At 37.1% G+C, this 24,935-nt stretch overlaps 1 protein-coding gene across 3 annotated transcripts in view; it reads left to right on the top strand.

The window, feature by feature from the left end:
• Positions 1-24,935, top strand: part of map4k2 (mitogen-activated protein kinase kinase kinase kinase 2) — a 63,958-nt gene continuing 39,023 nt past the window's right edge. For 2 of the 3 annotated variants that reach the window (XR_010532782.2, XM_065269741.2), the window contains exons 1-19: positions 1-321; positions 2,566-2,623; positions 3,066-3,156; positions 3,738-3,802; positions 5,014-5,069; positions 5,176-5,223; positions 5,318-5,360; positions 5,574-5,646; positions 6,166-6,297; positions 6,399-6,461; positions 6,575-6,656; positions 8,986-9,093; positions 9,634-9,712; positions 12,588-12,646; positions 13,452-13,498; positions 13,602-13,640; positions 15,985-16,018; positions 21,359-21,512; positions 21,591-21,760. Coding sequence is in view for 2 of the 3 variants with exons in the window: in XM_065269741.2 (XP_065125813.2) it covers positions 229-321; positions 2,566-2,623; positions 3,066-3,156; positions 3,738-3,802; positions 5,014-5,069; positions 5,176-5,223; positions 5,318-5,360; positions 5,574-5,646; positions 6,166-6,297; positions 6,399-6,461; positions 6,575-6,656; positions 8,986-9,093; positions 9,634-9,712; positions 12,588-12,646; positions 13,452-13,498; positions 13,602-13,640; positions 15,985-16,018; positions 21,359-21,512; positions 21,591-21,760 (1,494 nt within the window). In the remaining variant the exon portion in view is untranslated. The remainder of the gene's footprint in view (positions 322-2,565; positions 2,624-3,065; positions 3,157-3,737; positions 3,803-5,013; positions 5,070-5,175; positions 5,224-5,317; positions 5,361-5,573; positions 5,647-6,165; positions 6,298-6,398; positions 6,462-6,574; positions 6,657-8,985; positions 9,094-9,633; positions 9,713-12,587; positions 12,647-13,451; positions 13,499-13,601; positions 13,641-15,984; positions 16,019-21,358; positions 21,513-21,590; positions 21,761-24,935) is intronic. The other variant, XM_073811972.1, reaches the window with a different exon arrangement.

Here is a 24,935-nt window from a genome sequence, read left to right as displayed (position 1 = left end):
GTTCAGTGAGTCCACGGGTTGAGACGGGCATGTATAAATGATGGGGTTTAGACACTAATAAACCGGGTAGACTAAACGTATGCGTTTACCTTTTGACATTTTTTATTTGAGTTTATCTTTAAGTAATATTTTCAGCTTTTCTGATAAAAACGCACTATAGGAAGAGATGACCGTACTGCAACAAAAAAACTGTTCAGAGACATAAATGAATCGCACAGAGCTGCAGGCATGAATTCTATAGGAGTTTCGTTTTTGGATCCTTTGAATGATTATGAGATTGTTAATCGGATCGGGAGTGGGACGTACGGCGATGTTTTCAAGGTAAGAACACAAAGGTGACAATTTTTAATTGAATGTTGAATGTTATTTTACATGAAATAACGCATATTCCTTTATTAAGAATTTATGGATATTATTTGTCCTCTTGGTTGCAATCAATTCACAATGTAACCTGCCAGACTGGATTGTTTGGTTTTCAGAAGTGATAGCACAATCCAATGCTTTTTTCAAGCTAACCTAAAATATGGACTTGAATATCTTAGCCGTGTACACCCTCATAACATCATTTATTACACATTTGTACACACAGACTCTGACCTTCCGAATATCATGTACGTCCACCGCTGTTAATAAAACCTCAATTCAGACAACTTGAAATTTTGCTGTAGGCATTTTTTTTCTCCAGAGCAAAAACTAAGTTACAAGTTTTGCCTGAATGTTTACAACCAACAAATCTCCATGTTGTCAGAAAATAAACAGGCAATAGTTTGTTAAAGTGGTTTCAAATGTTTAAAAAAGTTTGTACTGTATGAACGAGGGGATCACTGATACAACAACAAAAACATTTTTGGAATGTTACAAATCTAGAACAACTATGCATGTCACTCAGATATGACACACATATGTTTTTAGCCAATTGATTGTAGAAAATTTATTGGGTTTTCTTCTTGGGTATATTCTGTCTTTAATGTTTAGTAAAGTTGTCACTCTCATGTAAAATTCCTAACACTGTCCACTCTATCATAATAAAGTGGGTGAGCAACAAGCCTTTGTTATTCCATCTTACAATGCACAAAGAATCCTTTCTACCATTCTCTAGTATCCACAACTTCTGAAGATCTATAAATATTTCATGAGGATTCCCAGCTGCATTTGAACTAAACAGTTTGGAAAAGTAAATTTTTCATTTAATGAACTTGTCAAGTGCAAATCTAAAGAAAAGCTTTGAATTTCTGGTTAAAGTGTCAACAGACAACCCAGTCCAAGTCATTGTCCCTGGTTTATGGCTATATTATTTCAGTTCCACAGATAGAATGTTGCCCTGTTGCTTTAGTCATGACAGGAAGTCCTCTTGCATGCCAGGAAAACAACAGGAAGGCAGCTCAGTAAAGTTCCAGGTTTTGTCCTGAATTAGTGGGTCTGTTATGTTTTTGAGGTTCCATAAACAAATATAAAGATCTCCTTTTCTGATTAACCCTTAATGTTTGATGGTATATTTTATGGTATATAGGCCTGTTAAACATTTTTTAATGTTTGACATAAAAAATACAAAATGACATTACGCAAGAATCTCCATACTGTTTTTATATTTAATTATATTTGTATATTATTATATTTTTATAATAATTGGTTGCACTCCTAGAACGGATGTGTTAAAAACAACACATTAGTGTTGATTTTGGTGTTTTTTAGTGTGTTGTCCCAAAATCCACCCATCTCTGTGTTTTTGTTGAAACAACACATTTTGTATTGCTTTTAACACAACTTGTGTTTTATTTTAACACAAAATCAACACAAAATGACACATAATGTGTTAAAATTACACATAATTGTTGGCATGGCCTTTCTCAATCAAAATAGAAGACCAAATGATTTTTTATTATATAACAATTTGTATGTTCTTTACATTATGTATAGTAGGATGAATTTATGTAGAAAATATGATTTTCACTTAATTTCTTCAAATTATTTTGTGATATTTCTATTCTAGAGCAGGCAATAACATCAGTTCTTGGCAGTAGCTACAGAACAAGGTTACAATGAAGGACACAGCGGGCTGCCAGTGACACTGAGATATTTGTCATTAAGGTTCCTGCCAGAGGAGCTGGCTCTTGTCCTATTTTTTATTTTATTTTATGGTAGAACTGGAAAAGTAAACATGACCTTAAAGTCACTTTTGCTTAGTTTGCTATCATAGTCAGATGTGCTATTGTTCTTTGAAAACCATTAACAAACATACACATACAAAATCAATATATAGTTATGTTGTCAAGTTTTGCTCAAGCCTTTATATGTCACAATCATGCATTAGTGTACTGTAGATCTTATTATTTGGATATTGACTAATTGCATCAATATTTAGTAATACCTTAAGTGCAATCAGAGGTGCAGTTTTACAATGGGCTTAAACATGACTTATTGAGAGAACCATCCATTTAATACTTACATGCTTAAGTTATTGCAATGCTAAGGTATGCAAGGCTATAATCAATGTTATACTGTACTGTAATATTAAAAGTGTAATCTGACCATATAGATCATATACTGTTGTGTATTTTCTTTCAGGCTAGAAACATTAAGAGCTCAGAAATGGCTGCTATTAAAGTGGTTAAACTGGATCCAGGTGTGTAATTTTGTTGTTATACAGTACTGGTGCTGGATCTATGATGTCTAAAATGTTTTGAATTGAATAGATAAATTCCTTATAATTGGTTGTGTAATGAACACAGTGCTTACAATTATAGTTGTAGATTACAGTGATTAGAAAATATATTAAAAAACATTTATGTCATTTATATTAGGTACTATGAAGTAGAATAAAAATTATTATCCAAGATTATAACAATTTGCTTGTGCAGCTTTCAGTGTCAATGTTTTGATGCTAATACTTTGTGTTTATTAATATTTACCAGTCGTAACATGTTTGCTATATATATATATTCCTCTCTCTAACTCTCTGTCTCTCTCTCTCTCTCTCTCTCTCTCACACACACACACACACACACACACACACACACACACACACACACACACACACACACACACACACAAACACACACTCTCAGGTGATGATATCACCTCTATCCAGCAGGAAATTACAATGATGAAGGAGTGTAAACATAAGAACATTGTCGCATATTATGGCACTTACCACAGGTATGGTTTTTGCTTTGCCTATTTTTCCCCAGCATCAGGGCCTACATCGTTTCCTCATTGCACAAGATGATTTAAACCCCTACCGACAAAGTTTTATTTTGGATATGAAGCACAAATCCCCTTTATACATGTTTAATAGGTTCTGCTAAATGTTACTGACATTTGTCAGCACATGCTTAAAATCACTGATACTCCCCTGAATAATATTTCAAAAGGATATATTCTCACATGCAAGCTTTCATAATATTTATGAAATTGTTGTCATGGTTGTAGGTTATGTGTGTGTGTGTGTGTGTGTGTGTGTGTGTGTTTGTTGTGTGTGTACCTGGTAATCATCACGTTGTGGGGACCAAACCACATTTTGAGGTCCAAATGAGGATACAATCTTGAATGATGTTCCTTGAAATTCTGAAGTAGGATAAAGTTTTCTGTGAGGGTTGGGGTATATATAGAATATACAGTTTGTACAATATTATGTCTATGGAATGTCCACACAAAACATGGAAACCAGAATGTGTGTGTGGTGTGCGCCTGCGCGCGCACGTGTAAAGGACCATATGCTGAACTTTTTTGCCTTTTAGGAACACTAAACTATGGATCTGTATGGAATACTGTGGGGGAGGATCACTGCAGGACATTTACCAGGGTATACACTGGCTAACATTAGCATTAAGCTTAAAGGTTTATTCTTAAAGAAAGTTAATAAACTATGTAAATCTACAGTATAATGTACATAGGCCTATTGCCAATACTGCAAAAAAATGACTTTTTTACTTAGTATTTTTGTCTTGTTTTCAATATCTAAGAATTCTTAAATTTAAATGTATTTTCTTGATGAACAAAATTACCTAAGAAAATTCTTACAAAGGTCTAATTTTTAGACAAAAATATCAGATTTAAGTGAATTTGTCATTAAAACAAGCTAAAATATCTGCCAATGGGGTGAGAAATATTTTCTTGAATTAAGCGTTTAAGAAAAACGTAAACTTATTTTTAGATTTTTTTTTCTTACCCCAATTGGTAGATATTTTTGCTAAAAGTTAAACTTATTTTCTTAGGTCATTTTGCTCATCAAGAAAATACATCTTGATTTAAGAATTTTTTTTTATTTGTATTGTAAACAAGATAAAAACGTAAGAAAGTCCTTTTTTTTGCAGTGTATTGTCCTGTTTTTTCAGAATTCCTATAAGTCTATTGACACATGACTGCCTTTATTTACAGTGTTAATAAAATTTAGATTTTTTTCTATTTTAGTAAAATGGACCAAACCATTGAGTCACACTGCACTACCCAAATTCTTGTCCAACCAAATACTCTTTAATGCCACCTGCAACGTACTAGCATGTAACAAATCTTGATTGATGGCTATAATGTAACCAAGTAACACTGAAGTCAGTTCTGTGTTATATGACCTGTTTAACACAACAGTGGCACCGTTTTATCAGTATCATCTACTTTTAACTTCAGTGGTTCTCAGTTCTAGTCCTGGGGGCCCATTGCTCTGCACATTTTGTATGTCTCTCTTATCTTACAAAACCGTTCAATTCAATGAGATTTCTGCTAATGAGCTGAGGATTTGAATCAGCTGTGTTAAATAAGGGAGACATACAAAACGTGCAGAGCAATGCGGCTCCAGAATCAGGATTGAGAACCACTGTTTAAAGCCCACAGCAAAATCACCATTGTTTAATGTACACTGCTGTCGCATATATGGGTATGTGGTACCCATATAAACACCAGCAATGTACATTTTACACTGGTGATTTTGCTGTGTATAAAAGGGTTGGATGTATTTCTGCATTTATTCTCTGAGAGTAAATTAAATCTTGAAATAAAGTCTTTAAATGTCTATCACAGTAACTGGCCCTTTAAAGGAAAAACAGATAGCTTACATTTGCCGGGAAACACTCCAGGTGAGGCTAGTAAACTATTAAAAGCATCTTTATTGGCTTATGTTTCTCACATTACTGTACATATTATGCAATTTTCTATAAGAACTGCTGTTCTTGTCTTACTCAGGGTTTAAATCACCTCCACGAGACAGGCAAAATACACAGAGATATTAAGGTAGATGAAACTTATTTGTTCTGGTTACACGATGTAGTGGGTAACTGGGGACTTACATCAGAAGTAAATAAATATTGAATGTCTTCTGATATAGGGAGCTAACATTCTTCTTACTGATCGAGGAGATGTTAGATTGGGTAAGTATACCGTATATGCGTGCTTTAACACTACTCTACAGATGTCAGTGTCATACACACACACACACACACACACACACACACACACACACACACACACACACACACACACACACACACACACACACACACACACACACACCGACCAAACACACAGACTTCTTTCTGCCATATATATTTACATATCCTCTCTCTCTATATCCACCTATCTAGCTGATTTTGGGGTTGCTGCTGAAATTAGTGCTTCTGTTGTCAAGAGAAAGTCCTTCATAGGAACTCCCTACTGGTAAGCCATTTGCACAGATTTGCCCTTGATCTGGCAAAATTACGAATGATTACGGGTTGGTCTGGATTGTCTTGATTTAAAGCAATAAGCATGCAGTTTTTACTGTGAAACGTGCTGGCTTCTTTACTACACAAATAGTCCTTCAAAATTCGACTTAGTATATGAAATGAAGAGTTTCGTTGCAAAAGTTTGTTTTGATTTAAACCTTTATAACTTAAAAAATACAGCTTAGTAACACCATAAAACAAAATAATAACCTGAAAACATAATCATAAACATGTTTTGACAAAAATGTTAAAAACAGAGTTATCTCGTGTTGTAATGAAACTCTTCATATATACTATGCTTGCTCTGTGGATTTAAAAACTGAGTTCAAGATTCTGATTGAATCTCAAAAATGTTTTTTTTGGAATATAATTCCCTCTTCTCAATGAAAAAGTAATCCTATTACATTATACTGACAATATACTGAAAGACACTGTAAAGAGTTATACATCAGATGTTTTATTGTTGTGTTAGGATGGCCCCTGAGGTGGCAGCAGTGGAGAAGAAGGGTGGATATAACCACCTGTGTGACATCTGGGCAGTGGGAATCACAGCCATCGAGCTGGCAGAATTACAACCTCCGATGTTTGACCTTCACCCCATGCGGTACAAATAACATTAACATAATTTATGGGAACAGAAAATATGCTTTGAATATTTATGTAGCATTAAACATTGTTGGGCTAATGTTTAGTTTTATGTTGTAGTGCTCTTATGTTGATGTCCAAAAGCAGCTTCCAGCCTCCCAAGCTTAAAGACAAGAGCAAATGGTGAGGTTTAAAGGGGTACATTTTTTAATACTTAAAACCATATATTAAGAAATGTGATTTTCATGGTAATAAGTATAAAGATTTGACCTGATTCCTGAGATGTTTGCTTGCAGGTCTGCAGGTTTTCATAGCTTTGTGAAGATGAGTTTGATCAAAAGTCCTCGCAAGAGACCAACAGCTGAAACCCTCCTGCAGGTGATACACAGTACCAGATTTATCAATGTCTTTTTTAAAACAGGCCTTTCTCGGTCAGCAGATACATTTATACTTCAGATGTCATCTAGATTTCTTCACTGAAACTCTTACATGCAAAACACAGTATATGTTATTAAAGAGTAACTAAACCCTAAACCAACTATTTTTAGTTAATGATCTGTAAGAATGGGGCTTTATTAGTGCTGTTCATTGATTTTAGTAAGTTTTTTGACATTTGGATGTAAAGTGTTTCAATACTACAATATATGGTGTAAAAACGTCTGAGTGCTGCCCTCTTCAGGTTGAACGGTGGCTACTGCAGTTTAATTTTCCTATTGGATGGTGGGTCCAAAAAATGACTCGTGACGTAAGCAGGTTCAAAATCACCATGCCCTTGTTACGATCTCACCACAAACTTAGTTCGTCCCCTCTATCTCCTTGGGATCTGCCCACTTTTCTTGCATTTTTCAAATATTGCCAGTGGGTGGAGTCAGGCTCTGACCAGGGGTTTAGTTACACTTTAATCTTCAGCGAAATTCACAGTGTAACTGATGGTAATAAAAAAACTTGTATCAATGCAATCTGTTTTTAGCTTTGTCTTATAAATATAACTAGCTTGTTTGTTACCGAATCAAACAAAATATATTTTAAACTTTACCAGTATCGATATGCTATCTTAATAGTGAGTACTAAAAGCCATCCTATTTGTTTATATTCATAGTGATAAAGTTAGGTGTATTATGACATGATTTTACTACATGCACCGCGCTCCTTCCTCTCCGCTCGTCTGAGGTAACTGCTGCTCCCAGCAGAGCCGGTCGGCGTCGCGCGTTCATGTGTTTTGGGGGCGTGGCTTTAGAAGAAACCCTGAAGGGAGGGGGTGGAGTGAATGGAAAAATTAGCTCGTGAGAGGTCTACAGACACTCGATTTTTATACTCTCTTTTTCAAACTCTGTGTATGTTTTGATCATCGTTCTGAATCTGATCTCTAACAAAAGTCCTTTACAAAACTGCAATTATCTCAAAATAAGAATTATGTATTTTTGAATAAACCTACCCATATTTGAGAGGTGATAAAAGTGAAGATAGGATGAAACATTTTGTTTGTTTGTTTGTTTGTTTGAAAGCAGAGTGTTTGATATTTCATTTGATATATTGTATTTTTATATATTTATTGAATAACATTTTCTGGAAGTCCTTAAACTTTGGTGAAAATCATACAAATTGCTGGTGCTGGCTGGCAACTTATTAAAAAAAATGCTGGTGGGGAAAGAGTTAACCTTGCCTAAACCATTCAGGTCTAGAAATGATATTGAACTTTTCAGGGCATCTCCTCCTGTGACCCTTAATTTGGAAAGCTTATCCCTTTTTATTAGTGCATTACACTAAAAGTAAAAAGTTTTAAAACATTTGACTTAAATGTTTCCTGTGATCCTAAAAATATTTTAGTTTGGAGGTGTATGTTTAAATGTTTAAAATGACTTTGTAGACAAAAATATACTTGTTGTGCCAAACATGTAATTTCTTTCATTAGTAAACTAAAACGTTTTTAAAAAATATTTTTTATCTTAGGGTGAAACTAAGTGATACAATTTTGCAAATTCTAGTCAAAGCTGCATATGATAAAATATAACAAAATTTTGGTTTATTTTGGATGCTTTTAGTTTTAACACAATTCCTATAACTAAACTGAGTTTATTCTATAATTGGAAAAAATATAAAGTAAGAGTTTTAAAAAAAATATATTTGACGGGTAGTATATATATTGTGCATATTTTTCAAAATTATTCATCAGATCAATTCTGCCCTATAAAGGCAAAAGACCTTAACTCGCTAGAGCATGAAACTGAGAATAATGACTTTAAAGTTTAGACTTATAGTAAGTTTCAGTTGTCAGTTAATTTCTTCTTTATTTTTATTTTCTCAAAAAAACATAAAATTGACTCAAGATACTAGAGCAAATAATAAAGGAGGTCTTGAATGTCTCAAAAATATCAATAAGTAATTTTTGACCAAAAACGAAGTTACTGCCTTTTGCCTTTGTAGGGCAGAATTACAGTCTTACTTCCTACAAATCTGCCTAGTTTAGATATATTTTGTAATAGGTCAAGGCCATTAAAGTACTGTAAAGCTTTAAAATAAAAGTTTTTTTTACATAATCACTTGTTTGTTGAATTGGTTTGCTCAAAGCTGTTTGTTTATTTATGTAATACTTCAAAATAAAAAAGAATAGGCTAACATGAATGATGATCAGTCATTGTCTTGATTATTTTAATAATTGCCTACAATTGTGAATTTAAACATTATATGGTTCTGTTTCCCTTCTCAGCACCCATTTGTAACACAGCTATTGACCAGAAAATTGATGATTGAGTTGCTGGACATGGCAAATAATCCAGACCTCCACCATTATATCAGCCCAGAAGAAAATGAAGATGTGAGTAAAATCCTGAATGTTTGCCAGTTTGTTTATGGCAGTACATTTTTAAAGTTAATTACATTTTTACACCTATTCAAATAAAAAAAAGGCTACTTAAAGGCATTGTGAGCTTTAAAATGAATAATTCACCCATGATTGAGTTCTCATTTAATTACCCTTATGTTGTTACAAATCCTTGACTTGAATGAAATCCATTCTTCTGTGCACAGCGAGTTTTTGAAAAATGACATGAGCTCTGTTTTCTATAAAAGAAATGTATATAGAAATCTACAAAGACAAAAAAAGTTTTACTTGCTTTCAAAGTTAGGCATCACCAAAAATGTACTACTAATACATTTGTAATCCTTCTTTTAACACTGTCAGAAGTATAAAAGCTGACAGCTTTCTTTCTGAGAGTGTAGTGTGAAATCAGGGTAGCATAAGATGAATTTGTGAAAACAGTGCCTTTCTAACGTGCATGCCAGATTTAAAGTTGTCACAGTTTTGTGCAAAAACTTTTTCAGTTACAGTATTTGTTGGTGTATGTGTGTATTACAGACAAATGATTTAGCTCCAGATAAAATCCAGTCTGAAGTGAAACATTTGCCAGTGGAGAGGAGTTTATCTGAAAAACAGTGTAAGTGCTGGTGTGATTTTTTTCCCTTTAGTCCTACACAACACCATTAAAAATTAAGATTAACATATTATTCAGATGTTTACATTTTATAACTATGTTTCATTATTATTCATGAATGATTAGTCAGACAATTCTAATCATACCTGATAATCATACACTGATAATATTAACATAAATCAGATAAAATGTACTGCATATTACTTTAAAGTATTTAATTCATTTTAGTACAGATGGAATAGAACAAACAGGATATAATATCATATCCTAAAAATGTGATGTGGGTATGTTTAAATTTTATATGTACATTTTTTTAAAGTTCATCTTCATTGACATGGCTAAGTTTAATGAATCTTACTGTATATTATGTGATGCAGCTATAACAAAATGCCCATTGAGCACAGCTTAGCGACTCATAGTACTGGTACTGTTTAACACAGGCCTATGGCATGCATGTGCTTCTGTAGCCCCCACACTTACTCGCATAAACTGGACCCAATGGTCATTTCTTATGCAAAGCGGGGAGTGTACGTGTGTGTGTTATGGTGTGGAAAGTCAGTGCCACAGTTACTAAGAAGCCATTGTCATGCATCCTGTCTGTAACAGGACATTACAGCATTCACAGGCTTAGGCAGATAAATAGAAATAGAAATAGTTGTTGTGCAAAAAAAAATGCAGACGAGGAGACAAGCCTGGGCTATGCTCCTACAGAATGCCGTCAGCAACAAAAATCCAGAAAGGAGGAATTTGTGAATTTTGTGTCATAAACATTCATCCCTCTGTCCCATGAGGGGAACCAATGACAGTGATCAATATACACTCATATTTAATTAAACTTCATTAAATGTAACCTCACATAAACAGGGGATATATTAATCATTGTATTTTCAGCTATAAATCATATCTTTGTGTAATTTTCGTACCTGTAGACTGAAAACTATCATATGTGACTAAAAACTATCAATAGCAGTAAGCGACATGTACACTTACCTCAACAGGGCAGCAAAGCACACGATTTAGAAGACATTTAGTTCTGAAGATTTTTTGTTTTTGATTTTGTGTATACACTCACCTAAAGGATTATTAGGAACACCATACTAATACTGTGTTTGACCCCCTTTCGCCTTCAGAACTGCCTTAATTCTACATGGCATTGATTCAACAAGGTGCTGAATGCATTCTTTAGAAATGTTGGCCCATATTGATAGGATAGCATCTTGCAGTTGATAGAGATTTGTGGGATGCACATCCAGGGCACGAAGCTCCTGTTCCACCACATCCCAAAGATGCTCTATTGGGTCGAGATCTGGTGACTGTGGGGGCCATTTTAGTTCAGTCATTGTCATGTTCAAGAAACCAATTTGAAATGATTTGAGCTTGGTGACATGGTGCTGGAAGTAACCATCAGAGGATGGGTACATGGTGGTCATAAAGAGATGAACATGGTCAGAAACAATGCTCAGGTAGGCCGTGGTATTTAAACAATGCTCAATTGGCACTAAGAGGCCTAAAGTGTGCCAAGAAAACATCCCCCCACCATTACACCACCAGCCTGCACAGTGTTAACAAGGCATGATGGATCCATGTTCTCATTCTGTTTAGTGCCAAATTCTGACTCTACCATCTGAATATCTCAACAGAAATAGAGACAGACCACACAACATTTTTTCCAGTCTACAACTGTCCAATTTTGGTGAGCTTGTGCAAATTGTAGCCTCTTTTTCCTATTTGTAGTGAAGAAGAGTGGTACTCGGTGGGGTCTTCTGCTGTTGTAGCCCATCCGCCTCAAGGTTGTGCTTCACAACTGCTTTGCTGCATACCTCAGTTGTAACGAGTGGTTATTTCAAAGTTGGTCTTCTATCATCTTAAACGGCATAAGCAAAAACCGGTCAGCACAGGTAGTTTTTTGCTCATTAAGCCAATTTCGCGTGGCATGTAAACACCTTAACTTGCTTTCTCACGGTTTTGTCCATGTGCGCATGTCTCCGCTTATGAAAGATAAACGTCACATGCGGAAGTAAGTGCAAAGTAACGCATAAAAGTCTCCGCTCGACTAAAGCAGTTGGCAGAGAAACTGTTCAAATAGAAGCTTATGTTACATTTACAGGTTCTGCAGACACGAGAAGAGATACAACAATATAGCTTAAGACAGATATGCCTTCGGCATTTTGATCGACTATTGTGTACTATAGGTGGTGACGTCACTGCCTGCGAGAAAACTGATAAGTCCCATGTAAACGCAGTTGACTGCATAGCCAGCTTATTGATTTGCATGTAAACGCATGAAAACAGTTTTCTATAATAAGCAGATTTTTAATAGTTATCCGCTTATTCTGTGCATGTAAACACACTCATTGTCTTGACCAGGACCACACCTCTATATGTGTGAAGCAAATGCTATGTGATGGGTTAATTAGATAATTGCATTAATGAGATGAACTGAATCAGGTGTTTTATATATGGAGACATCTAAAATGTTCTAGGAGGGGGGGCCCGAGGGCTGGAGTTGAGAACCACTGCTTTAGGTGATTGTATATCTCCAGTATTTTCTGTTTCTATCTTAATAAAAAGAATGAAGAATAGATACAGATGGACATTGAAACTTTGCTAAAACAACAAAGCTGGTGGTGGTGGCCTAAGATGTGTATATATATATATATATATATATATATATATATATATATATATACATACACAACATGAACTTCTAATTTTGTTATCTAACACTAACACTGTCCAGATTGCTGTCATGTACGTTTCCGTTCGAAAATAAGCTGGATAGTACCATCTAGCTACACATTTGCAAACTGACCACATAGTATGTACAATGTAGAGCTGGACTGTAAAGTAAAGTGCTGCCTATATTTGTTTATTTCAGTTGACCTGGTAAAGTTTACCCCTCCTAGGAGAAAAGAGACTGAACCCTATTCGGACATGGTTAGTTGGATTTCAAGACTTGAGAGCCATTTGGTGTGTTGCATTTACATTGAAGCATTTAACAGACTCTTTTATCCAAAGTAAATATTTCTTCAAAATAACAAAAAAGTTTTTGTCTCTTTTGGGTCCAAGTGTATTAAAGGTACCGTTCTTTCTGTGTTTTTAGAGCTTTGATTGTGTTTACAGTGCGCAATATAACGTGTTCATGTTTCACATAAAAAAAAACCCGCAGTATTTTTCACACAATTTACTTATCTCTATACTGCTGTTTTCACTGTCCTCAAAACAGGCTGATGTTTTCCATGTTCTTTGAAGTCCCTCCTTCACAAATACGTAACAAGTTCTGATTGTGGAGCTTGTTTAGTGTGTTGTGATTCGATAGCAGCTTAGCTTGCCGTTAGCTTAGCTGGCGACTGACGTATTCCTGTGGTAGGAGGTTAGTCAAAAAACTGTTCTACTGATGTCATTAAAGCAGGAAGTAGAGGGCTGTAGTCCAAACCGGCTGTTCGCTGTAGGCTTCAAAAGGCGAATTCTGTTAAAGAAAATATATATCGCCTGGCTCTTTGAGCTTTGTCATTTTACAGGTATTATTTATGCTATTATTGCAACATTACACACTAACTAGGGTTTAAAAAATAGGATCAGAAAGAACGTGACCTTTAATATCTGTATCCAGGCTCAAAAACAACAAACAAACCAAATACTGATCATGTAATATTATGTCTGCATTAGATAGTTTTGAGAAACAGTATAAAAAAACATTTGTGTTATTGATAGTTATGAAAATGGCTGTTCATGTTCCTAGGGTTCTTACGATGATTGGAGCATATCTGGAGATGAACCAGAGTCACCGTAAGTGTCAATTAATTTAATTAGACTGTAATTTCAGTGCAGGTTTTAACAAATTATTGTGATTGCAATTAACCTTGTATTTGGATTATATTAATTGCTTTAGGGGTCTGCTGGAAAGTGTGGAAGAGGAGTTACAGCAGAGGTGAGGCACTCCTGCAATTCAATTCAATTTTATTTATATAGCGCTTTTCACAAAAGTCAATTGTTTCAAAGCAGCTTTACATAAATAGAAGCAGTGAAAAGCACAGAAAAACGACAGATAGCACAACAAAATACATGATAGCATGAGCAGTTAAATTTGCTGCGGCTATGACTCAATATTATAAGTGCACGTATTACTAAAGCAACGTATAGAAGAGGAAGCTAGGTAAAGCCCAAAAAGGCTGCCTCCCCGGGGTGAAAAACCCCCTAGGAGAAAAAAAAAACCCCGGGGCTTTTATCCGAGGAAAAATAAGTCCTAGGAGGGAAAAACCCTTGGGAGAACGGATAAGGAGATTTAGCGGAGATTAAGCGGTTCTGCCGGTGATCGTTGGTCAGGCATCAGCTGGGCATGACGTTGAAGGACGGCCAGTAGATCAGAGGTGTGCCGACTTTCACATCTACCGGGACTGGGTCTGTTTGTCTCGTTGTCCTCGGGTCGAGGACGAGACATGGAGAGAAAAACAAAATCGTATTAGCGTAGCGGGCGTTCATATGTATTGAAGTGTCACACAGTGATGTGGTTTAACTCAGCTTAGTTCCAGACAGACTAACTATTGCGGCATAATTATATTATCCACAGTTGAGGATTTAGCAAATTGGGGGCCCAATGCGAGGGTATATATGGTAAATAAGGGTCACCTTCCGATCTTTAAGAGAAAATGAAACCTGACGACCCGTTTGACTAAGGCCTAAAGCCCCACTGTCGTCGTTAATGCAGGTTCAGTGGCAAACGGGTCTATATTGTATACCATTTACAGGACCAGGAGAAAAACGCCAAAAACATCGCAACCCGACCATACGTGCTAACCCGTTTGACTAAGGCCGGAAGCCCCACTGTCGTCGTTAATGCAGGTTCAGTGGCAAACGGGTCTGTATGGCATACTATTCACAAGACACACGAAAGCGCGAAAAACGCAACCCGACCATACATACCAACCCGTTTGACTAAGGCTGGAGGCCCCACTGTCGTCGTTAATGCAGGTTCAGTGGCAAACGGGTCTGTATGGCATACTATTCATAAGACTTATGATAGCGCCAAAATCGCAACCCGACCATACGTGCCAACCCGTTTGACTAAGGCTGGAGGCCCCACTGTCGTCGTTAATGCAGGTTCAGTGGCAAACGGGTATGTATGGCATACTATTCACAAGACACACGAAAGCGCGAAAAACGCAACCCGACCATACATACCAACCCGTTTGACTAAGGCTGGAGGCCCCACTGTTGTCGTTAATGCAGGTTCAGTGGCAAACGGGTCTGTATGGCATACTATTCAAAAGATACACGAAAGCACCAAAATCGCAACCCAACCATACGTGCCATACCGTTTGACTAAGGCCGGAAGCCCCACTGTCGTCGTTAATGCAGGTTCAGTGGCAAACGGTGGCAAACTATTTAATGCAATTCAATTCAGTGTTCATGCAGAAAAAGTTTTTATTTATTTATTTGGTTGGTCTGTGTTATGACCGTGAGTGCTTTGTTCCGTGAAAATAACTATTGCGAGTTAAGAACCTTTACTAGACAAATTATGCGAATGCTTTGTTGAAGAGAAAAGTTTTAAGTCTAGATTTAAAATGATCGACTGTGTCTGATTCTCGGACATCGGTTGGTAAATCATTCCAGAGCTTAGGGGCTAAGTAGGAAAAGGATCTTCCACTTTTAGACACTTTTGATAGTCTAGGGATAATCAATAGGCCAGAATTTTGCGACCGTAGTGTGCGTGATGGATTGTATTCTGATAGTAATTCTCTAAGATATGAGGGGGCTAAGCCATTTAAAGCTTTGTAGGTGATTAGTGATATTTTAAATTGGATGCGATATTTAACTTGTAGCCAGTGTAAAGATGCCAGAATTGGGCTTATGTGGTCATACTTCTTAGATCGAGTAAGTACCCTTGCAGAAGCGTTTTGAAATAGCTGAAGCCTGTTGACCTGATTTGAATGGCATCCCCCGAGTAGCGAGTTACAATAGTCTATTCTAGAGGTCATAAAAGCATGAATAAGCTTCTCTGCGTCAGATGTAGACAGTATATGGCGTATTTTTGAGATATTTCTCAACAGTGTAATCTGCAGTTCCACCTACTGGTGAATTGTCCTTTTTCAGTTAACTGGGGCTTTAAGGTCTATTTCAAGTTTATGATTAACATGTTATTTGTTAAAAATGTCAAATGGTCTCAGATATTAAGATCATATTGTACTGCACAACAAGATCACTGTACAATCAAGTTTTTTGTGCATTGAAAATGTTTTCTGTTTTGTACTGAATCAATTTTCTTTGTATTTTAGGAGTTTAACAGTTAAAAGACTCTCCTTTTTTGAGGTATGATATTGACATTAAGAAACAAACTGAAGAGCAAATTGAAATGTATTATTAGTAGGGCTGTCAAAAGATTAATCGCGATGATCACAAAATAATGCATGCAAAATGAAAGTTTGTTTTTGCATAATATATTTGTGTGTTTATTGTGTGTAATTATTATGCACATATAAATACACACATACATTTAAGAAACATGTTATTTATGTATTTTGTATTTATATCTATCTATCTATCTATCTATCTATCTATCTATCTATCTATCTATCTATCTATCTATCTATCTATCTATCTATCTATCTATCTATCTATCTATCTATAAATGTGTGCATGTGTGTGCCTGTGTGTTTATATATACAAAACAATTAAACACAGTGCGCACACATATAAGTGCGCACACATATAAGTGCGCACACATATATTATGCAAAAACAAATGTTTATTTTTGTATGTGATTAAGGTAGCGTGTACACCAAAGCTTTTAAGCCAGCAGCTGGCGTATGTTTTAAACACTGAATGCCGGCACTCTGCAGTTTTTCTGCACTCAGCGCTGAGCGCAGACAGTTAAACAATATTCAACTTTGAAACTTTGAAAAACTCAGCTTGTCAATGCACTGTTAAAAGTTACTCTTGAGGGTGTTTAAACATCCTTTGTTATAGTTTCCTTAAAGAGTAACTAATACCCTGGTCAGAGCCTGACTCCACCAACTGGCAATATTTAAAAAATACAAGAAAAGTGGGCACACCCCCACAGAGATATGGCGCTTTTCCATTGCATAGTACCCCACGGTTTAGTTTAGTTTGGGTCGGGTCAGCTTACTTTTGGGAGCTTTTCCATTGGGTGCAGTACGTAGTACCCGATACTTTTTTCGTACCACCTCGGTTGGGGTTCCAAGCGACCCGAGCTTATACCAAACGTGACGCGAAAACAGTGTAGATCACTGATTGGTCTGAGAGAATCGTCACGTCATCGCTATAATGTAAATATTAGCTTTAGCTTACTGCTAGCTTGCGCTGTCTCAAGCAAACATGTTGTTATCTGTGTTCTGCTATAAGTTTCCAAACACCCTTTTAGCGATGAAAAACATCCGCAGGTTGAGAATCCGGGACACCATAACAGTTTTTTCCAGACTTGCAGTTTGTGGCGGCACATTCGCGACGTGCACGTCCGCATTATATATGCTTAAATGCAACTTGAATGAGGCTCAGCGGAGCGCCGTCGACCGACGCCACGGGTCAGGTGTTTGTACAGAAACTGTCATTTGAGACAGAGATAGTGATAAACGTGATGTGCAAACATCTATTTGTGGTGGCCAATTTTAATTTTGTGGCAGACTAAGAAATAAATGAATGTATGGGAATGTACAACAACGCTCTCACGTGTATGATGTCACAGCAGTAGGCAGCGTAAATATAACAACACGCCTATAATCCCTCCCACTCCGAAGTGATACTAAACTCGATGGAAAAGCTTACCACGCCAAAGTGAGGTGAGCTGACCCGACCCAAACTAAACTAAACCGTGGGGTACTATGCAATGGAAAAGCGCCAATAGAGGGGATGAACTGAGCTCGTACCAAGGGTGTGGTGAGATTGTAAAAAGGACGTGGTGAGCTTGAACCTGCTTAAGTAGGCTTGTACAGCTTAGATCATGCAATATTGCAACATCCAACATGAAAATTCAACTGCAGTAGCCAACGTTCAACCTGAAGAGGGCAGCACTCAGACAGTTTTACACCATATACCAGTGTTCTTCACATCCAACCCTGGATAGCCGGTGCTCTGCAGAGTTTAGCTCCAACCTTAATCCAACCTGTGATTTTCTAGGAATCATGAAGACATTGATTAGCTTGCTCAGGTGTGTTTGATTAAGGTTGGAGCTAAACTCTACAGGGCACCGGCTCTCCAGGGTTGGATGGGAAGAACACTGCCATATATTATAGCAGTGGTTCCCAACCTTTTTAGCCCTAAGTACCCCCACAGCCCTATCAGTAAGGCTCAAGTACCCCTTCATCAAAACTAAACCAAAGTTGTGTTTTAAAGACGATTAATTAATTAATTAATTAATTTTAAACATTAAAGTAAAAATAACTGACTGATGAAGCATGTTTATTTCAACAAACCACCATCATTGCGATCAGTGTTTGCATTTTATCAGCTCATTTGCATTTTAAAAGACACACCCAAAAAAGATTAAAATTACATTTAAAGTAGTCCTTTTTACAATCCTTTCCTCACAAAAATCAATCTTAGCTTCAATGATTGGACCAACGAAAGACATTTTTATTAAAAGTAAATGAGATCAAAGCAAAATCTAAATCCGGTTGGGAATCACTGTATTATAGCATTGAAACACTTTATACCCAAATGTCAAAAAAGTTACTCAAATCAATGATCAGCACTAATAAAGCCGCGTTCTTTTGCTGTGTTTACACCAACCACGTTTGAGGCGTCAAAATTGCGTCTACCGCCCCTAGTTTGCCGCTTGAACAGTTTGAATTCATTCACGCTTCAAGAGCGAAGTAGACGCGCGGAAAAAGCAAGCATTTGACACGCGTCAGTTGGATAGCAAGTAAAATACAAAAAAATTGGTACATTCTACCTACACAATATATTTTTATCCGTAATAACTACAACAATAAAAAAATTATAAAATATACCCCAAAATGCGTATTAGCTTTGGCACAGTGCGCATGCGTCAACATCCAAGTGGGACTCGAAGTCACCATCTTCCATGCCGCAGGAGAAAGGCGATTTGTTGAGCTACAGGTACGTTTTTATCTAACTTGTTTATATCTTCATGAATGGAAATGTTAAAGGAGCATTTCACCCATAGAAACATTAATCGTTATTGAAAGTGCGTCATATTTGTAGTCAAAATGTAACATACATTACGAATTTTGTGCCTATTTGACTGAAAATAGCGGTGTTTGTAGTCTCACCCCCTCAACAAAAATATTGGAATTCCTGCCAAAATGATGATTTTTACATCATTGAAAGAAGGAAGTGCAAGACTAAAATCTGTATTTCTCCTGTCTCAGCGGCAACTGAGGAAATGATGCATGACCATTCAAAAACATGACTGGGGTTCTAACTATACAAAACAATGCAGATGGGTGAAGTGTCCCTTTAAGTAAAATCTACCAGAAGATTTGTCGTTTGCACACTTTTCTGTATCTGTTATCTGGTGACAGACTGACAGGTTAGAATATTTGTGGTCAGTCAAGTTAGCACTGAAAGCGGAATACACTGTCCAGTTCTTGCACCTGTGAATGCGAGTCTCCTGTCCCGGTCGGCTTGCCGTGGACTCATCTTCCCCAACCAAAACCATCCTGCCTGGTTGATTGGTACTTCAGAGTTGCTCGGGCATCTCAATTCTCACCTCAGCATGCTGAATGCCCAAGTAGATGGAGTGGATGCTTTTCTACCATTGCCTCCCTCAGTAGACACGTTGTGTAGAGCAAGTTCCCCTCCCTTCTCCGGGTCTTTTGATGAATTCCAGAGCTACAACTGGTCTCAAAAACTGCCGTACTCCCCTTCCTTTATTGCCAGCTGGTGTGTCGAGCAGCTTGGGTACCCCATAACGGAGTCTCACCTCCCCAGCCACCAACAGCGGAGCCGGGTGAGTGTTACACCACACAATGCCTCTGTTCATGTAGCCACAGCGCACACACTGGCCATCACCTCCGCTCTGCTCAGCTGCCCCACTGCGGGTACACCGGTAGTGCCTTTAATTTCCCTCGAACGGCCTATGGGAGCCTGGAAACAGCTTCCCACCCTGTCGCACTGGCTTTTAGGCATGATCCGACTCGGCTACGCGATTCAGTTTGGTCGGCGTCCCCTCAAGCTTTCGGGCACCCACTTCACCACAGGGTGGAGGGGCAACGTACGACGGGCTTGCAGTAATGGGCGTGTGGACAGCAACAAAGCTGCACTGGCACATCACTTTCCTCAAGTTGTGGGCTGTATATCTTGCACTTCGTCTTGTCAACGAGCTCCGAGGAAACAATGTATTAATTTGCACCGACAACCCTGTGACTGTTGCATATATCAACCCAAGGTGGGTTACGCTCTCGTCACCTGTCACATCTCGCCCTTTTACTTTGGAGTCAGAAGAACCTGAGGTCCCTTTGTGCTGTTCACATCCCACAGTCCCGGGGAATGGCGACTCCACCCCCAGTCGGTCCACCTGATTGTGAGTTTGCCTCCCTAGAGATGACCCATTGTCGTTTGGTACTCCTCCACCGCCTTGGTGGCCAATGTTGTGTACATGTACTGTGAGTCATATGCAATTTGAAGTGCACTTAATTAAGTTTTAAATGAAGTTGAAAAGTTTGTTTGTATCGATATGTCATGCCAGTCTTCTGAGGTAAATGAGATCAGTTTCTCCTTTCATTTCAGTGTCTCCTTTCGTTTTCTAATGATAACGTAAAGAAACTATATTGGAATCTTGCTTCTAATGTATATTTTGACATCTCATGAAGACGGTGCAAAAGCTCTAATGGTCCACAAGCTCTATGTAACATTATGATATTTTGTATTTAACTTAAAATGTAAGGGGTTATTTTGTGTTTACATTAATTAGTTTTAAATGTATAAAAAAAATTTGGTCAATAAATAAAGCAATTTATTAAATCCTGTGTCTGGCTGTTTTTTATTTGACCCTCCCTTAATAAGTAATTTTTCCTAATGGCTAATCATTATTAATAATAATTAAGTAGAACTATTGCTTACTACCAATAGAGTTAATGTTACTCAATGTTTATAAGTAATTAGTTATGAGAAATATTAGGTAGACCTTACCTAATTTTTTTCTCATAGTTGTTAAATTTAGGTACTCTTTACTTAAATATATAGGATAGAATCTACCCAAACAAAGTGAGTGCAAATTGTACAAAAGATTCTATAGTTTGTTTTTACAGTGTGGCAGTTTTCACTTGGAGGTCCAATCACAGTGGAGGAGGGGCGGGATAAACATCACAACAACCAATGGGTGCATCATTCAATCACTGATAAACAAAACGTAAATATCATAGCAATCAAAGCGCTCAGCTGAAAAAAGCTGAGTTGGCTGAAAAAAGGCATCTTCCTGGTGTTTTCAGCCACGTTAACAGCTTTGGTTTGCACGCTCCCTAATCACGATTAATCTTTTGACAGCTCTAATTATTAGATAATAATTTATGTTAATATATACACACATATATATATATATATATATATATACATACATACATACATACATACATATATATATATATATATATATATATATATATATATATATATATATATATATATATATATATATATATATATATATATATAAATAATTTATTGTATTAGTGGGGTCCGAGAAAGAGTGGACTGTTCAGCCCACCACCTTTATCCGGTATGGCATCACTTCCTCCTATGAGTTCTTTAGATCTAGAGGACAAAGACCTGACACTTCGACCAAGTGCCACTTTGTGCCCTGAAACTGCACTACGTCCAAAATCAGGTATTACAACAGTTCAAAATTTTCACATAACAGATAAAATACCAAACTTTTCAACATTTTGTTTAATTCCTTTTACAGTGCTGTTAAGATGTTCAGGAAGCCAGGATGTGCGAAAATGGTGCAGTGACCCAAGTGTCACTGATGAGAAAGATACACAAGACCATCAGAGAAGTCTTACACAAACTCTTAGCAGAGACACACCTCTCTCTCCAGAATGGAGCACCATGAGAAAGAAAACAGAAGACTCTGTAAGTTACGAAGTTTTTCATATAACAAAATCAAATACCATTGTACATAGAATATGTACATAGAATGTATCTGAGGATACATGAATTTTTATAATTTTATTTAAATTTTAATTCAATCCATCCATATACAAAAATATATGTGTCCATATTGATACCTAAGGCTACATATTAAAAGCTCAGATTCAAAAAAATATATATTTTTTTCACTTTTAATGGATTTTGCCAACAAACAGAGCTTATGGACAGAGCTATTTAAAAATGATTAAAAATATATTTTGGTCAATTTTTTCAAAATGTAAATACTACAAATTTCTGAAAGCTATAAGCTGTTTGTATGGAGCCAATTTTGTGCCAAAAATTTACAAACAAATCCAGCATTTTGCAAACAAACTCAATCTGCTTTGCAAAGGGAAAACTTGACTCGCAAACAAACAGAAAACGCTTTGCAAATAATAAAGGCAATTTGAGAGAAAATGCAGAGGTGTTACAAATATGTACTGTGTTTTGTAAATGTGACCATGATTTTTTCACAAATTGTAACACTTTCCCTTCTAAAGTTATGCTGGGGTGCCAGGCAGATATAATTACTCTGCCAAATATTTGAAGGATTGTTAGTCCAGTAGAAGGGGAGTGATCAAAGGACACATGTATCTAAATTAATAATTAGTAATCATCTCATGTACCCGTAATCTTTAAGAGTAAACCAAAATAAGAAGAAATCCAACTTTACACAATAATGCAGATATTCAGTGTATTCAATATAACAGTGCAACACTTTCAATCACATTTCATCAATATGCATATATTCAGTGTAGTCCATATAACAGTTTCATCACCACACTCAATACAATTAGTTAGCAACACACACCAGTATAAGCAATATCATTTGACAGAAAAAAAGTATTCATTTCATAACCCTCACCGTAGTTTAAATAGTTCTGAAATTTAAATGATTGTTCATGTAAGAATATAGGGGAAAGTCAAGGCACTAGTTCATCAAAGTAACTCAATTCATTGTTTCCTTTGTATTAAGGTGGAGTAACAGACTCAGTCAAAGCCAGTTTAATTGGACATTCAGGATTTTCAGTTACTCACGATCATTCCCATAATCAACGAATAGCGTCCGTGTTTATTTTCATTTGCTCCATGATGCAAACACTTCGATGAAAACAGCAACAACGGCATACTTCATCCTCCAGTGATTTAATTAGATAAAGTAAATCTCTGTTCGCCGACGTAACACACTTTCCGTTGCGACAACAAAATAAACACGGTGTTGATAGAGGCAAGACTCCCGGTGAACTGATCTACTGTCGTATCTCCGCCATTGCTCTTTTAAGCGTCTCTAGCGCCTACGTCATTGTGCATCCGGCTTTCCAGAATGGACCAGCATGGACGCCATCTTTGTTGTGGCAGCGTTTGTGAAAAATATCCATCGTTTAACTGAGCCATTTAACTTCAAAAGATAATGCAATTTAATTTGTACTGATGAAAGTGCACTGTCACACTCCCTTCCCCTTCAGAAAAGCCACCATGGGAGGCGTATTTGTTGCTTCCTAAATTCACAAACATTCTTCTTCTTTTCCTTTCTTTTCTTTCTCTAAGGTTGTATCTTCAAATCCAAAAAACTCCTCAGTATCACTCTCTTCATTGAAGAGTTCAAGTATTTTCCGGTGCTGTTGTTGTTCAAGTTCCTCCTTCGAGGGATAACAAGGTTTAAGTCTGGACACATGAGCCACTCTCAGATCTTCTCCCGTTTTCTCCATTACAATTTTATAATTGAGAGGTCCTACTTGTTGTACTACACGATATGGCCCTTGCCACCTAGGAGCCAATTTTGCTGAGAATGCCTTCGCTGCTTTGGAGTAAGGATTGGAACGCAACCAGACTCTATCTTTGTTCCCATATTGTACATCTCTTCGATGTTTATCATAATTTCTTTTTTGTCTTTGACGTGCTGTCTTGAGCTTTTGTTCTACATATGCCTTCATTTGCTTTAATTCAGCTGTTTTGTCATAACAAAGATCATCCGGAGAAATATCTCTAGGATTCAACAGCACTTCCATCGGCCCTCTTAGTGGCCGACCAAGATTTACTTCTGCAGGAGTTGTCCCAGTAGACTCATGCACAGCCGAATTTAGAGCAAATCGGAACTCTGTCAGATGTTTGTCCCACTGTTTGTGTTGCTCCTCAACATAGGAAGCCATCAAGGTCTTGAGCGTCCTGTTAATCCTCTCAGTTAAATTTGTCTGGGGGTGATATGCTGTTGTCAATCTCTGAATAACACCCCATTCCTTACATACTTCTTGTAACACTGAAGAGACAAACTGTGGACCACGATCTGAAAGAAGATAATTGGGAACACCCCATCTGGTGAACACTTCATTGATCATTACCTTGGAGATGGTTTCAGCGGTGGCTTTTCTCAATCCAAATAATTCAACCCAACGCGAATAGTAGTCAACAAAGACTAACAGATATACATTTCCAGAGGAGCTTCGTGGAAAAGGACCCATTAGATCCACTCCTAACATCTCCCATGGTTGTTGAACTACTGTTTGCTGCAGTTTTCCAGATGGTCGCCGATTCTCAGGCTTATAACGCTGACACGTCTGACAATGCTGTATGAACTCTTTTACATCATAGCTGAGATTAGGCCAATAAGCCAAAGCTTGTACTCTCTTGGTGGTTTTAAACCGTCCAAAGTGCCCAGCCAAAGGATCTTCATGGAAAGCTTGAAGGAATGGCTGTCGAAGATTCTTTGGTACGTACACTTGATAGAGAGTTTTATGAGCAGTCTGCACAACTCTGAATACTTTGTCCTCCAGAATGGTAAATTTTGTCATTGGATTAATGATAATTTCCCCTGTCTCTACTATCTTCTGATTGTAAGTCTTGATCTCTGAATCCTCTTGCTGAGATTTCCACATAAAATGATCAGTGAAAGGCAACTCATTTTGTGTTTCTCGAATTTCAGATACCAGAGTGGAACAAGTGAAGACAGGATTATAGGAATCATCCACAGGTGCCCTAGATAGTGCATCAGGAACAGTGTTGTACTTTCCTTTCCTGTACTCCACAGTGAAAGTAAATTCTTGAAGCCGTAAGGCCCATCGAATGAGTCGGGTATTAGGTTTTGTTGTCTTAAAAACCCAAACCAAGGAGGAATGGTCTG

The sequence above is a fragment of the Paramisgurnus dabryanus genome, chromosome 2 (assembly GCF_030506205.2).
Source record: "Paramisgurnus dabryanus chromosome 2, PD_genome_1.1, whole genome shotgun sequence".
Taxonomy (NCBI): Eukaryota; Metazoa; Chordata; class Actinopteri; order Cypriniformes; family Cobitidae; genus Paramisgurnus; species Paramisgurnus dabryanus.
The sequence above is the reverse complement of the archived record's forward strand: the minus strand, read 5'-3'. Positions and strand labels throughout refer to the sequence as shown.